General features: G+C 33.8%; 2 protein-coding genes across 2 annotated transcripts; one reads left to right on the plus strand and one right to left on the minus strand.

Moving 5' to 3' along the window:
* Positions 1-2,380: 2,380 nt before the first annotated feature.
* On the plus strand, positions 2,381-3,802 carry LOC108763214 (larval cuticle protein 8). The gene is made up of 2 exons (XM_018510644.1): positions 2,381-2,467; positions 3,227-3,802. Exons 1-2 carry the CDS (start codon positions 2,381-2,383, stop codon positions 3,608-3,610), a joined length of 471 nt encoding a protein of 156 aa, XP_018366146.1. The 3' UTR covers positions 3,611-3,802.
* Positions 3,803-6,506: 2,704 nt separating this feature from the next.
* On the minus strand, positions 6,507-10,351 carry CPR17 (cuticular protein 17). Its single transcript, XM_018510643.1, has 2 exons — positions 10,129-10,351; positions 6,507-7,065 (listed from the first exon to the last, which is right to left on the minus strand). The coding sequence occupies exons 1-2, from the start codon at positions 10,138-10,140 to the stop codon at positions 6,616-6,618; spliced, it is 462 nt and encodes a 153-aa protein (XP_018366145.1). The 5' UTR covers positions 10,141-10,351; the 3' UTR covers positions 6,507-6,615.
* Positions 10,352-12,834: the final 2,483 nt, after the last annotated feature.

Here is a 12,834-nt window from a genome sequence, read left to right on the forward strand (position 1 = left end):
GTCGGATAGCCGGATATAATTAGTACCCAGCAACTTTATATTGAAACTTTGCGTCATTATAATGCAGAATTCTATTCTTTTCAACTGGAAAACACTAAAATGTTATTATCTATTATGAAAAATTTATTAGTATTAAACTTTGATTACTAAGAAATGTATTGAAACTGTATTGCAAACGACCCTGTTCTACAGCCGATCAACAATTATTGCGATTTTACCTTTGCTTTTTATTTTTTTTTAATTTTATGAAATTTGTACCAGATATCCGGTAATTTTACAGTTCGTACATTTTATTAAGTGACAATAAGGTGTATTTTATTTTTTATATTATATTTAATTATAATTATTTGCTCTCTAATTTTGTATTATTTTTGTACTCAATTTTTGTAACAAACACATATAAAGTGACTTGAAAAATAACTTATAAGTAACTTATAAAATAACTTTCCCAACCCTGCTAATAAATATATACCTACTTACGTGAGAAAATTAACGACACTTACGTGTCTGCGACGACAGACAAAGATGATTCATAAGACACTAACTGTATATTTTCGCAATTCCTGGTTTTGAAATTTCAGGCAATTGAAATTGTGAGGCGATTTGTTAATTAATATTATTTTTTGAAAGAAATATTCTGAAAGATATACGAGAATAACTCTAGTAACTAAATTTGAATGTGATGATTTACATTGCAATTGATATCTTACCGTGCTATTTTTAACATGTTATATGAATACGTGGATCTTTCGATGATCACGAGTTGTCCTTTAGCATAGATGTATATCAGTTTTTTTATATTCCAATGAGCATTCGACAGATGCATTTTATTGGACAAGAAAAAACTCTGTTATGGCTTCATCTATTTTTAATGGCAGTTATTGTCTTTTTCTGTATCGTTTTTTGCATTTATCCATTTTAAATATGTCATGTGTGAATAAGAAACATATTTTTTTAGGTCAAATGCATTTCCAGAAATACCAAATTACATTTTATTAATCATGATGGAAGCAATAACGATTATGACAGTCAAGAGATTATTTATTTAAAAAATCACATATATAATACTGTGTATAAAGTTTCAATTTTAAATGGTGTGTGTGTGTGTGTGTGTGTGTGCGCGTGCGTGCGCGCGCGCGCGCGCGTGTGTGTGAGAGCAAATTTTCTACTTTAAATATACTACAGAATACAATACAGAAATACGCTCATAAATATCTTAGAGCTTTTAAAAAAATAATGTTACGAAATTCTATTTTTACATTAATTAAAAATAAACGGATAACGATTCATTTTAAACATTTTTCCAATATATTCTAAAATTATAAATTAAAATTATCTCTAATTTTGTGTTATATTAGGACTAAGCTAAAATTTATTTTTGCTAGAAAATTTTAAGAATAAATAATAATAGTTATACTAATTAACAAAAGGACTTCGTATACATATATGTATAATACTAGAAGTTTTTTGTGATTTTTTTGTGTGTGAATGCAATTTCATTCCTCAACCAGAAAAAGTCAGATATATCTATTAAAAAATGTTAGATACATCTAACTATTAAGATTTTATATAAAATTATGAATTATATATATGTACATATTCGTCTAAAAATACTTTCTTAAGATAGATGTATATTGGCAGTATATAGATGCAAAAATTAAAAAAAAAAGAATGTACATGAATTTTACGAAAAAGAAAATATAATATATCACTTTTCCAAGTGTAATAGAGATATTATATAAAAAATGCTCAACATGCATTTTATATAAAATAGTTTTTAAAAAATATGACTAACATAAAAATAAAGTCAAGTTACATGATTTGATTGCTATCTCTTTTTATAGAATAATATCTTTTGACAAATCTGTTTTACATTGTGTTTTATTTTGACATTTTTTTAAATTTATATGTATCATGATACTTTGTGTGATACTGCTCGTATTGATCGTTATTTATTATTGCACATTTAGAATGGCAATTTATGCAGCAATTTATGCGAATTTCGACCATTATTTTTAGCTTGGAGCTGATAAAGTGTACGCTATTTTTTTCCATAATAACAGGATTATTTAATTTCTATCTTAAGCGAGTTCACCTTTTTTGCTAAATTGAGATGACGACCTTTTGCGATTTTAGGAATACGTATGACTTCATACGAAGTTTGAAATCTTCCCGAGAAGACCAGATCTTTCACAAGTGTGTGTGTGTATGTGCGCGCGCGCGCACGTTCGACTCATCCGCAAAATTCGGATGTATGCTACATTGCTACGACTTATTCAAGTGGGAGGATGAACAAGAGGATCCAGAGAATAGAGGGGGCTAAATAAGGTATCACCAGAAAGTCCCCGAATGTTCAGATGGAGGATATATAAAGCGGAAGATGTGCAAAAGATGTAAGTCTGTGCATGACAAGCTTCCAAGTGACAGCTGGAAAATAAAATATCTTTCTTTCAATATGAATCTATTGGTGAGTTTGAGTTTTTGTGCGAATAAAATACTTTACGTAACGCAGTGGTACAATTATTTATAGACGTAATTTCAAATTTGCAATATTTTTGTAATTCGAGTGCCTTTGTAAATCAATTAAAATGTTTATTTTGGTTAATCAGTGCAAAGTTCTTTTAATTTAAATATGTAATCTTTGTTACATTAAATTAATTAAATTATTTAATTTTTATTGCTCATAAACAATATAGTTTAAATTTTTCAATTAAGTTGTAAATAAGAATAAGCGTTTATAATAAATGTTACAAAATTATAATTAACATAATAAATATATATATACGCTATAATATTCATTTATTTTCTATATTTTTACTTTATAAAATGTTTGTTTTTCTTCTAACATAAAATGGTATTAAAATCTCTAATCGAGGTGTCAATTTTATGTAGAATTAATATATGTTATTATATAACTATTTAGATAAAGATAAATATTTTTTATACTAAATCGTGCACTATTTCAGATAAAAATAAATTATATTGATAATATCTTTGCTCTTTCAATACTCTTCAGAAAAAATCCTTATTCTATCACAAAAATAAAGTCGAAATATATAATACCTTATCGAAGAGTACTATAATTGGATTAATGAAAAAACTACTAAAACGAATAGTGTACAATATTCGATTTGATTGATTTTCCAATTATTTCCAATTTTTTTTGTGAGTCCAATAATATTCTTCCATAACGGCAGAAGGATTGTATGATTCTTTGTCCTTTTAGGTAATTGCTTTGTGTGCCCTCGTGGCAGTGGCAATCGCCGCCCCAGTTGACAACACCAGCCCAATCCCCATCGTCAAGCAAGCCTTGGACGGACCCAATCCCGATGGATCCTACAATTACAACTACGAGACTGGTAACGGTATTCAGGTCCAGGAGGAGGGTCATCTTAACAACGTTGGTACCGACAACGAGGCCCTGGAGGCACATGGCAGCTTCAGCTTTACTAACGCCGATGGTCAAACCTACCAAATCTCGTACATAGCCAACGAGAATGGGTTCCAGCCAGAAGGTGCTCATTTGCCAACCGCGCCTCCAGTGCCACCTCAAATTCTAAGGGCTCTTCAATATATCGCCGAACACCCCGAGGAGAACGAGAAGCATTAAAGGATTCCGAAAAAGGCCCTATAACGGAAGAAGGATAGAATCGGTGAAACGAATTTCGAGGCGACGAGACGATCAGAAGAAGCCTGGTGTGAAACCGAATCATGATTGTAACGAGGATTGACGAGTATTTGGTCCCGATATAGACTAGCAACAGACTCAGCTCTTCGCGTCGTGATTATTTTTGTATTTATATGCGCCTGTATAATTAAAACAAATTTTTTGTATAATATTTGTATATGAACATAATCTTGATGATATACTGTAAATAAATTTCGTCGCAGTGCAAGACTTGTTGGTATTTATCGGAGGAGAGATGAACGGTGATCGGTTCATTAATCGCATTAACAATATTTTTAAGAATATTTTTAACGAGAGGAGCGTTAGTGAAACGCTGGGACGCTTACAAAGTTATGAACAGTGAAGAGCAGTGCGAAAATTTCTTTGTGTAGGTGCATTGTAATTCTTTTCAAGAACTTCTTTTATGACCCATTGCTTTATGGGGATACAACGCAAAACAACAGTCTCTCGATAATGAATAGTGACAATAATTAACGTCTCTATCATGAATATTAATTACAGCCTTTGACATTTTAAGTTTCGCGTTACGTCAAAATAAAAATTTTAAGTACAATACTATAGAAGAGATGGGAATAAGTTAATTTGCACGATGCAAGTCGTTTCATTATTTAAATGATCAAGGACAAAATTTATATGACTGAATTATGATAATGCGTCTATAAAAAATGAATAAATGCAATCTATTTATTGCTTTCGTTGAATAAATTAGGAATAATGTATGGTTGCAGACTAAAAAACTGCGCTACTTTATATAAAGCTTCAAGCCCCTCAGAGATGAGTAATACGTCAGATTATAAAGCATAAAGTATAGATTAAAACTGCATAAGTATCAACTGCTACAACAGTTGCAAATCAGTGTTACAACCTCACCTCTCGATGTAGCATATGAGGTACATTATTTTGCTATTTATACTTGCAGAATGCTTTCAATCAACTGATGGTTTTTATTATATAAATAAACATACTTCTAGATTTTTTTTATCCATATCTCTCGTCCCACAAGATTTATTTCTGTGTCAAGAACATATCCTCGTAGTGACTGCGGTAAGAAGCAAATGCTGCAGATCTTTCGGTGCTGGGATGCAATCTCTAGATATATAAATAAAATATGGTACCATATTTACGTTGTAAGAGAACGTAACGGTGAAAGAAAAGACATTGTCAGAAAATAGTAGAGGAGAAGGTGGTATTATGGTACCGCAGTTACATTTTACACAATAACTTTGTTAATAATCAATATTTAAATTTAAAATTTGACAATTACATTCGTTAAGATGTTGTCGAATCGATTCTGAACTCAAAGTTACGAAATATTTATTACTTGAGATACTATTAATAAAAATGTGGCAACATTGCATAATGACTCGAAGAAAAAAATGGGTGGTAATGTGGCCTTCCATAAAAATAGCTTTAAAATATTAATTTTGTTTAGAAAACGTTATTTGGTTACACAAAATTAACAAAAAAGTAAAATATTTTTAAATATATGCAAATGAATGTACATATATACATTCACATAACTTTTGCATATAAGCTGCTTATAGTACTAAAAATCTCAGTTCTCTCTCTCTCTCTCTCTCCTAAAAATAATACACGTAATATAAACTATAAACTAACAGTAGAGCTACAATTGATTATCAAATAATTGTTTTGATATGAAAACTTCAAAAAAGAGCTCGTGAGTAATCAATACTCACAGAGGGCCATATTAGCAAAATGCTATGCTATTGTTTAAATTTGCATAAATCAAAATATATACAGTCAAATAAAATGTTAAATAGCAAATAACACACTCAAAAATACATATATTCATGTGCTGAAGTTTGTAATGGGCTGAAGTTTACGAAAAATGTGGAAGTAGATGTAATTAAATGCTAAAATGTACCTCAAAAACGTTTCAAAATACTTGAACGTAAAAATGCATTATAATAAGTGCTGGCTATCGAATATTAGTATATTAGCGTCATGGTGTAACGGCGAATTACTGAGCAAATAATTCCATAAGTAATCATTAGGATTCGCTGTATGATAGCGGCGATATTAAAGGAGGCTACAATATATACACTCATGGTCATAATACCACCTTCGCCTCTATTGCATACGTAAGTATGGTGCCCGTACTGTAAATTGCTGTCCTCACATCATTCATTTGGTATCTAAGATATGCCAAATATCTTGCTGAAGACGTACGATATCTTTTAAAGATGTCAATAATAAACATTTATCAGCCTTAACAACTTTGATGATGAGCAACCGGACAAGTAAGACGCGACATCTTTAAAGTTTAAAATATTAAAACTGCTTTCCGTACGCGCGCGCGGGTTTGAGAATCTAGATCTATTTAATTTTTAATAATTTATACTTCTATTATTATTATCTACAAACTGAAATACAATTCTACGCAAGGAGCCGAAAATGGGCGAAGTTCTTTGTTCGTCGAAACTTAACACTTTGAGAAAAGGCAGGTACGTGTAAAAAAATGAAGCACATTTATCGAGTAATTTCAGTGTATACTCACTTATTTATGCCATTGTTTATACACGCTTGAATGTTACATCTCGGATGTAGATCATTCACTTCAATTCTAGATGACGATGGCAAAGGCAAATGTGCTATGTCATATGTATAACGAAAAGAAGAGATTTATCTTTTTATATATTAAAACGATTTACCACCTGATTATGAGATCATGCGCAAACTACAAGAAAGCATATAAGAACGATTATTGATCAAACCACCCCTCGACTAACACGGGAATGTAAAGGAAGGTAAAACTCTTGCTAAAATCTGTCTCCACCGACAATATAACCCTCGAAAATTTCTATAAAAGTATAAATTTTTATTGGAAGCGTATTATCTATGTGAAGCAACAGGAAGGACAGGCAATTTTGGATGAACTTAACGGTACTTTGTGCGAGCACACGCATTCAGTTTCGTTTATTCGAGGATAATCGAAATTGGCGATTGTCGCTGCGGGGGACCGCGTTCTGCGTCGGATTGTTCTTCTCGATCGGTTCCGGGGTCGTGGGCTGCTTGGCGATCCACTCAAGGGCACGCTGAATCGCCGGCGGGATCGGTGGCGGGGTGGGGATGTGGCTGCCGGATACCTGGGTGCCGAACTCATCGGCGGTCCAGCTCATGGCGATGGGGGTACCGTCCGGCGCGTTGTACTGCACGGAGCCCTGAATGAGTTGCGTCTCGTCGGAAGTGCCGGCATACTTGCGGCTGCCACTCTCTCGTTGAAGTATGCCGCCCTCAGTCTCGTAAGAGAATGAATAATGACCGCGGGTGTCACCGAGATCATGTGAGTAGCTCACGATCTTTTTCGGTTCCTGGAAGTATTGGCCGTGAACGAGCCCGAAAAGGGCCGCTACCAACTGAAACGAAGAAATGAAATTATTATCTGTTTTTCTTATACTAGTACTTCTGAGAGATTGTTTACGATAATTTACATTAACTCTTAATATATTCGATAATTTTCCTCTTCTACACAATGGATCGTTCGTATTTGGGCCAATTTTTGTCACGTTTACAGAAATTATTAAGTGATTCTTATACATATACTTTAACGTCTTTAAAAAATATTTGTAAGATTGGGTATTAAAAAAACAAGAGAAAGATAATCATTATTTAGCCAGGTGCGCCTAGTATTTCAAAGGAAAGAAATATGCAGGAATGCCTCAATTTAATTTTAAAATTGCAGCATTAATTACTTTTGTTAAAATTTATTATGTCTGAAGACTATAGCTCGTAAAATAAGAGATTAATTTGCAAATTATGCATTCAATGGCTTTTTGCGATTTCTTGCACGGTGATTTTATTTCTTAAATTATTGATTGTAAAAGTAGAATAAATTTATTTTCGAATTTTTTTTAATTTGCATCAGTTATCTGCTCCGTTCCGTTAGACTCACGATGTTTCAAAACTAAGATTCGCACAATTCAAAAACTATAAAGCTTGTCCGCGAAAATGATGATTCCATTTGATTAATGATTCCTCGGACGCGCTATAAGTATTATCGCTGAGTTAATTACATCATCCTTGTAAATGAATAACGGACATGGTGTTGTTTTCAGGATGAGGCGATACCGGGCGTCCTCGGCAAAGGACTCGCGCTCGTCACTGTCGAGTGCTAAACACACTGACTTTCCGTGACGAGCATTCACGATCATATTAAATTCATTTTTATGTAGACTTTTCTTGAAAGTGTAGAGACTACATAAAATAAACATGGCTTGCGTTATTTTGTGAATATTTTAAATTCGCGCATGGGTTAATTATAATCGAAATGATTTCATTCGAGCTAAACGAAAGATCAGCGCGATTAAGAAAGATCGGGACATGCTGTGTCCATCTCGAGGAGATACTTGCGGTGTTGGTGTATGACGAGAGTGTGGAGTATCAATGCGCGTTTACACACAAAGTGTTTTAATCCTCGTCATGTTTGTAAAACCATCGAAGATACCTTTCCCCGCGAAAGGTCAGGACAAGATGAATGTATTGGTAGGTAGGTCACGATTGCGATCGGTAAGGGGAACAAGAGAGTACCTTGTGTGCTAATGATGTCGTATTACGTTACCCACGATCGAATGTAACTTTTTCCCATAGTCGCAGTCTTCGATTAACATCCGGTGACCGAGACTGATTCGTTTTGTGCCGGTTTAGACGGTGCGTTCCCGTCATACAACTACCATTCACTGTGCAACGTGAACAACTGCGTTCAATGTAAATGAATACATTCCCTTGATACGAGATGACTCATAATCTCATAATATTAATATTATTAATAATATAATAATTATTATCAATAATAATAATGTTATTATAATTTAAATTCAATTAAAAATTATCAAATAATAATAATATATTATTTTAAAGTCTTTGTTATATGTAAATATTAAAAAAAAATAATTTTTTTAATATTAAAAAAATTTCTTAATTTATGTTTTAGTATTTTGCACTTTTGACATTCTATCGCAACTTTCATTTACTCAAGACTCTTTTTTATACATTAATATAGAATATAATCAATTCATATAGGAAACTGACCAGATTTGATGGTAACACATCATATATCAACAATAATATCGCCAGCAAGTGTCGAACAGATGTCTCGGATTAGTTAGCCAACTTGTGCTTTCTACAGAGAAAGTGGACAATTAGAAAATACGTAAGTATATGCAAATTAACGACTCGTTCGTCATGGTCTGCGTTAGTCATCATCAGTGCAAGACGCGCGCGACAATATTGCCATTATGTGAGCTTTACAGATTTAATGAGTTATGTAATTTAAATAGATTATGCAACGTCGTAATGGATGTTTCGCGCCGCGTAACTTTCGTACGATGATGAATAACCCTACCATATACGCACATAACATTAAATCACGCACGGCTGTTCATAAATATGTACGGGCGATCAACTTCGACTTCGCGATTTAGAGAATTCAATGATTGGACGTGTTTATTGTCATGGAAATTAAATGCATGGAGTGTGACTAATGCGGAAATATATATGAAAATTGAACGTGTTCTCCATTTTTTCTGCGAAAGACTGTCGCAAGGAGAAATTATTGCGCGCATTTTTATCGATGCGTTTTTTTAATCGGAAAATTTATCGTAGCTGTACGATAAAATAACAAAAATAGACCGACATGAATAAACGACTTTTAAACAAAATAAATAAAATACATTGTTTAATAGTGCCAATTTGAAACGTATAGATTAGTGATGGCAAAATGAATACGAAGTAATCTATGTCAAAGTTTAATGTAACGATAAATGTTTCGTATATATACGAAGGATTAAATGTGAAATACTGTGTGTATATATATATTTCATATCCATATTCAATTTATATATTTTCCCGTGACCTAGATACGTAAAGCCTCGTAAAATTACAAAAATGCAATGGCACATCATACTTCATCTGTATGTTACGTATAAAAGCTTTTTCTTCTAAACAGAGTACCTCTAAAATTACAACTTATATTCATGCATATACGTTATGTTAGTTTCATGCATTCATTAAGCAAAAACATTATTATACTTTTCTCTCGGTTTCGATCATGGGTACTACCACAAACTGTATCACTCATATTTGGCAGAAAGAAGAAACAAATATTAACTTTTCTCTTCATTTTTTAATATTGACTATTTCTTTTTCTATTTATTTTTTGCCCGCTATGTTTATCGCAAATTGAATAAACTGCATTATAGTAAAATCCAAAATTTAGTTGTCGAATTACGCGAGATTTGTCGCGTTTTAATCTAAATTATAATTATTAACGCATAATATTATTAATATTAATAATAATTATTGTATTATTAATATTATTAATAATATTAATATTATGAGATTATAAGATTATCACATCAAGGGATAGCTAGAATCTGTTTCATGCAAGATCCCAGAAAGCCTTCGAAGAGGAGCAGACTTACCAGGATACGCATGTTGTCTGCTCGACGATGATCGCGCGTTTATACGATTGCAGAACGCGTGGTCGAAAAGAAAAAATGAGAAGCGTCTTGAGCCTTCACTCAATGAGTGTAGCGCGTTTAAGCGAAATAGATGACAAAAAAAAGATAATTGAGCACCACGAGCAAGCGGTCACATGTAGAGCTCGCCTCTCCCGATGGTTGCCGGCGTGAAGTTTGCGAGCAACTCTTGGACCGTTGGGGGCAGAGCCGACCTTTATACTGGCGCAGTCCACGATGCGGAGACGCCAGCTTTTACATAACCCGGGAAAGTTTATTTCGGCTCGACCGTCCGCGTTGCTCCCTCTAAGAATTCATAGAATCGGGAGCACACCGTACAACGGTGACACCCTCTTAGATGCACAGGTGTCATCGCCGTGACACGGCGTGTGGTCAGGTCACCCACCTGCGCGCACCTGCGGGAAACCTGCGGAGGGACCACCCGCAGGCACCAACGCGGCGTGACGCGTGTTCGTCTATATATACGCGTGCAATTACGCTCCGACCTGGAGATTTTCCTCCTCGCAATAACAGTTCGGCGACGGTCCATACGGCTTGCAGTTTTCGCCCTTACGTAATGACACATATGAGGCGACCGCCTTGCGCAACCTGCAGACTCGAACTCGAGAACTCGACGACTTCTCCTTTTCGATTGCCGCCAGCGGCTTGATCTCGCGAAACCATCGCTTGAGAGAGAAAAAAAAGGGGTAAAAAGAGAATGACTGAACGAAGTCGAGAGAAAAAGAAAAGGAGAGAGAAATAAGGTGTTTATTACTGTTCTAGATACTCTGTATATGTTCTAGAGCAAGCTTTTCAAGAACAATACAGAAGTAACTGAGAGAAAATGTACAAAGAAAATAATATAGAGTATAATAAGGAAAATAATAATATAAATAAAGAAAGTAATAAAGAAAATAAATAAAAATAAAATTAAAAAGCGACAATAAAAGATATGGTACAAACAGAAAAAAAATAAAGAGCGTAATCAAAGAGACGAGAGAGGGAGAAAGAGAGAGAGGGGAGGGGGAATTAATCGATTGTCTTCTCAGTGAAATGATTTGGTCCGGTTTTGCGACGTCCAATACTATACGCTTCTTGCGCAATATTTCGATACCGAAGATTCAAGCCAGTACATTTGCGAGTTAGCATTAGATAATGCAAATGAGCGTAAACGTTTCGTTCCTGAGATAAGATTAATTAATGTCTATCGGATAAAGCCAAATACACAATTAAAAAGTACAGATAATAAAAATAACAAATTTCAATCTATTTTAATATATACTAAAATAAGTTAAAATCTATTATTCTTTCTCTCTCTAATGCCTCTACTTCTTAATTGTGCATTAATTTACATAAGATGACTTGTATGGATCAACGAATGATTTAACGAAGGATTCTTCTATTTTACTTATTGAGACAGCCATATACTCTCGAAATTTTTTGGAGTACATAAAATCTCAGTTTAAAGAATGAAAATTGAGCCAATTTAAAAAAAAACTGGTTCAATTTTCAATCTTTAAAAGTGAGACTTTATTCTTCAGAGTAACAATTATTGTTTATTACTATCTCTATAGATTTCGCGGGAAAGATTTCCATGAAGCAATTGAAAAACATATCACGTTGAAATACGAAAAAAAAACATTAGAATATTTTTTTTATGTTATGTGACGTAAGTATTGTATTGCACCTCACGGAAATGTCGAGATAATCTTTATTATCACATAAATGAAACGTAAAATCGGTCTCGGAATAGAAATCTCTATTTTTCGATAAATCGCGACGTCAGAGAGATGGGCGCGTTCGCGAGCCTAGACAATGACTACAGGGATTATTCGACAGGAAATTACAGAAATATTCCACGTGGGCTTTAATGTCAAATGCAAACGAACGCGCGTGATGTTCCATTGTAAAAGGTATGGGCTTCTTATGTGCTGCGATCCAAAAATTCGAATTGGTTTTCAGATTTTTAATGTATGCAAATTGAATGAAAAGCAAATACCTTCTAATGCATTCCAAATTATCGCAAGTTCATTTTTTACTTTACCGTTCAAAATTTCTTAATCCTTCGGTGCCATACCATGAGAATGATACACTTGAGTATGGCATATCCAATTAATTGGATTGCTTATAACTTTTATTATAAAACTGAACTTATTGAAAAAAATTTTTTATCAAAATGCTAAACGTTAAAAAACAGTAAATATATGTATATATATAATGTACCTTAATAAAAAAGCTAAGCAAAAAAATATTAGAAAAAATATTGGAAAGAAAAGCCAGATCTGCCATATCGAAAGTGACATTGAAGGGTTTAAGAATTCCAGCAACATTATAGCGAAGGTTTTGTTATGCAATCGATGATTATGTTGTTGTAGCTCAACGCAAATTTAACGCGATAAATCACTGAAATTCCAATCGTGCAGTTTATTCTCCGAGCGGATATTTTCTCTTCAGGTGCGAAGAAGGCAAAGGTTACATTCAATAGTACCTATCACTTAACCTTAGGGTAATGACACCGGCGTCTCAAGCACCCGTTACCCGGTTTTCCGTGGGAATTGAATCCACAGACAACCGCCAGGCTTGGTCCTTGGCCCAATGATCCCAACAGTATGGTAGCGTGTGCGGCTGCAAGTGCACATGTAGACAAGGGTATTACGCGATAATCAATGT

The sequence above is a fragment of the Trachymyrmex cornetzi genome, unplaced genomic scaffold (genome assembly GCF_001594075.2).
Source record: "Trachymyrmex cornetzi isolate Tcor2-1 unplaced genomic scaffold, Tcor1.1 scaffold346, whole genome shotgun sequence".
NCBI lineage: Eukaryota > Metazoa > Arthropoda > Insecta > Hymenoptera > Formicidae > Trachymyrmex > Trachymyrmex cornetzi.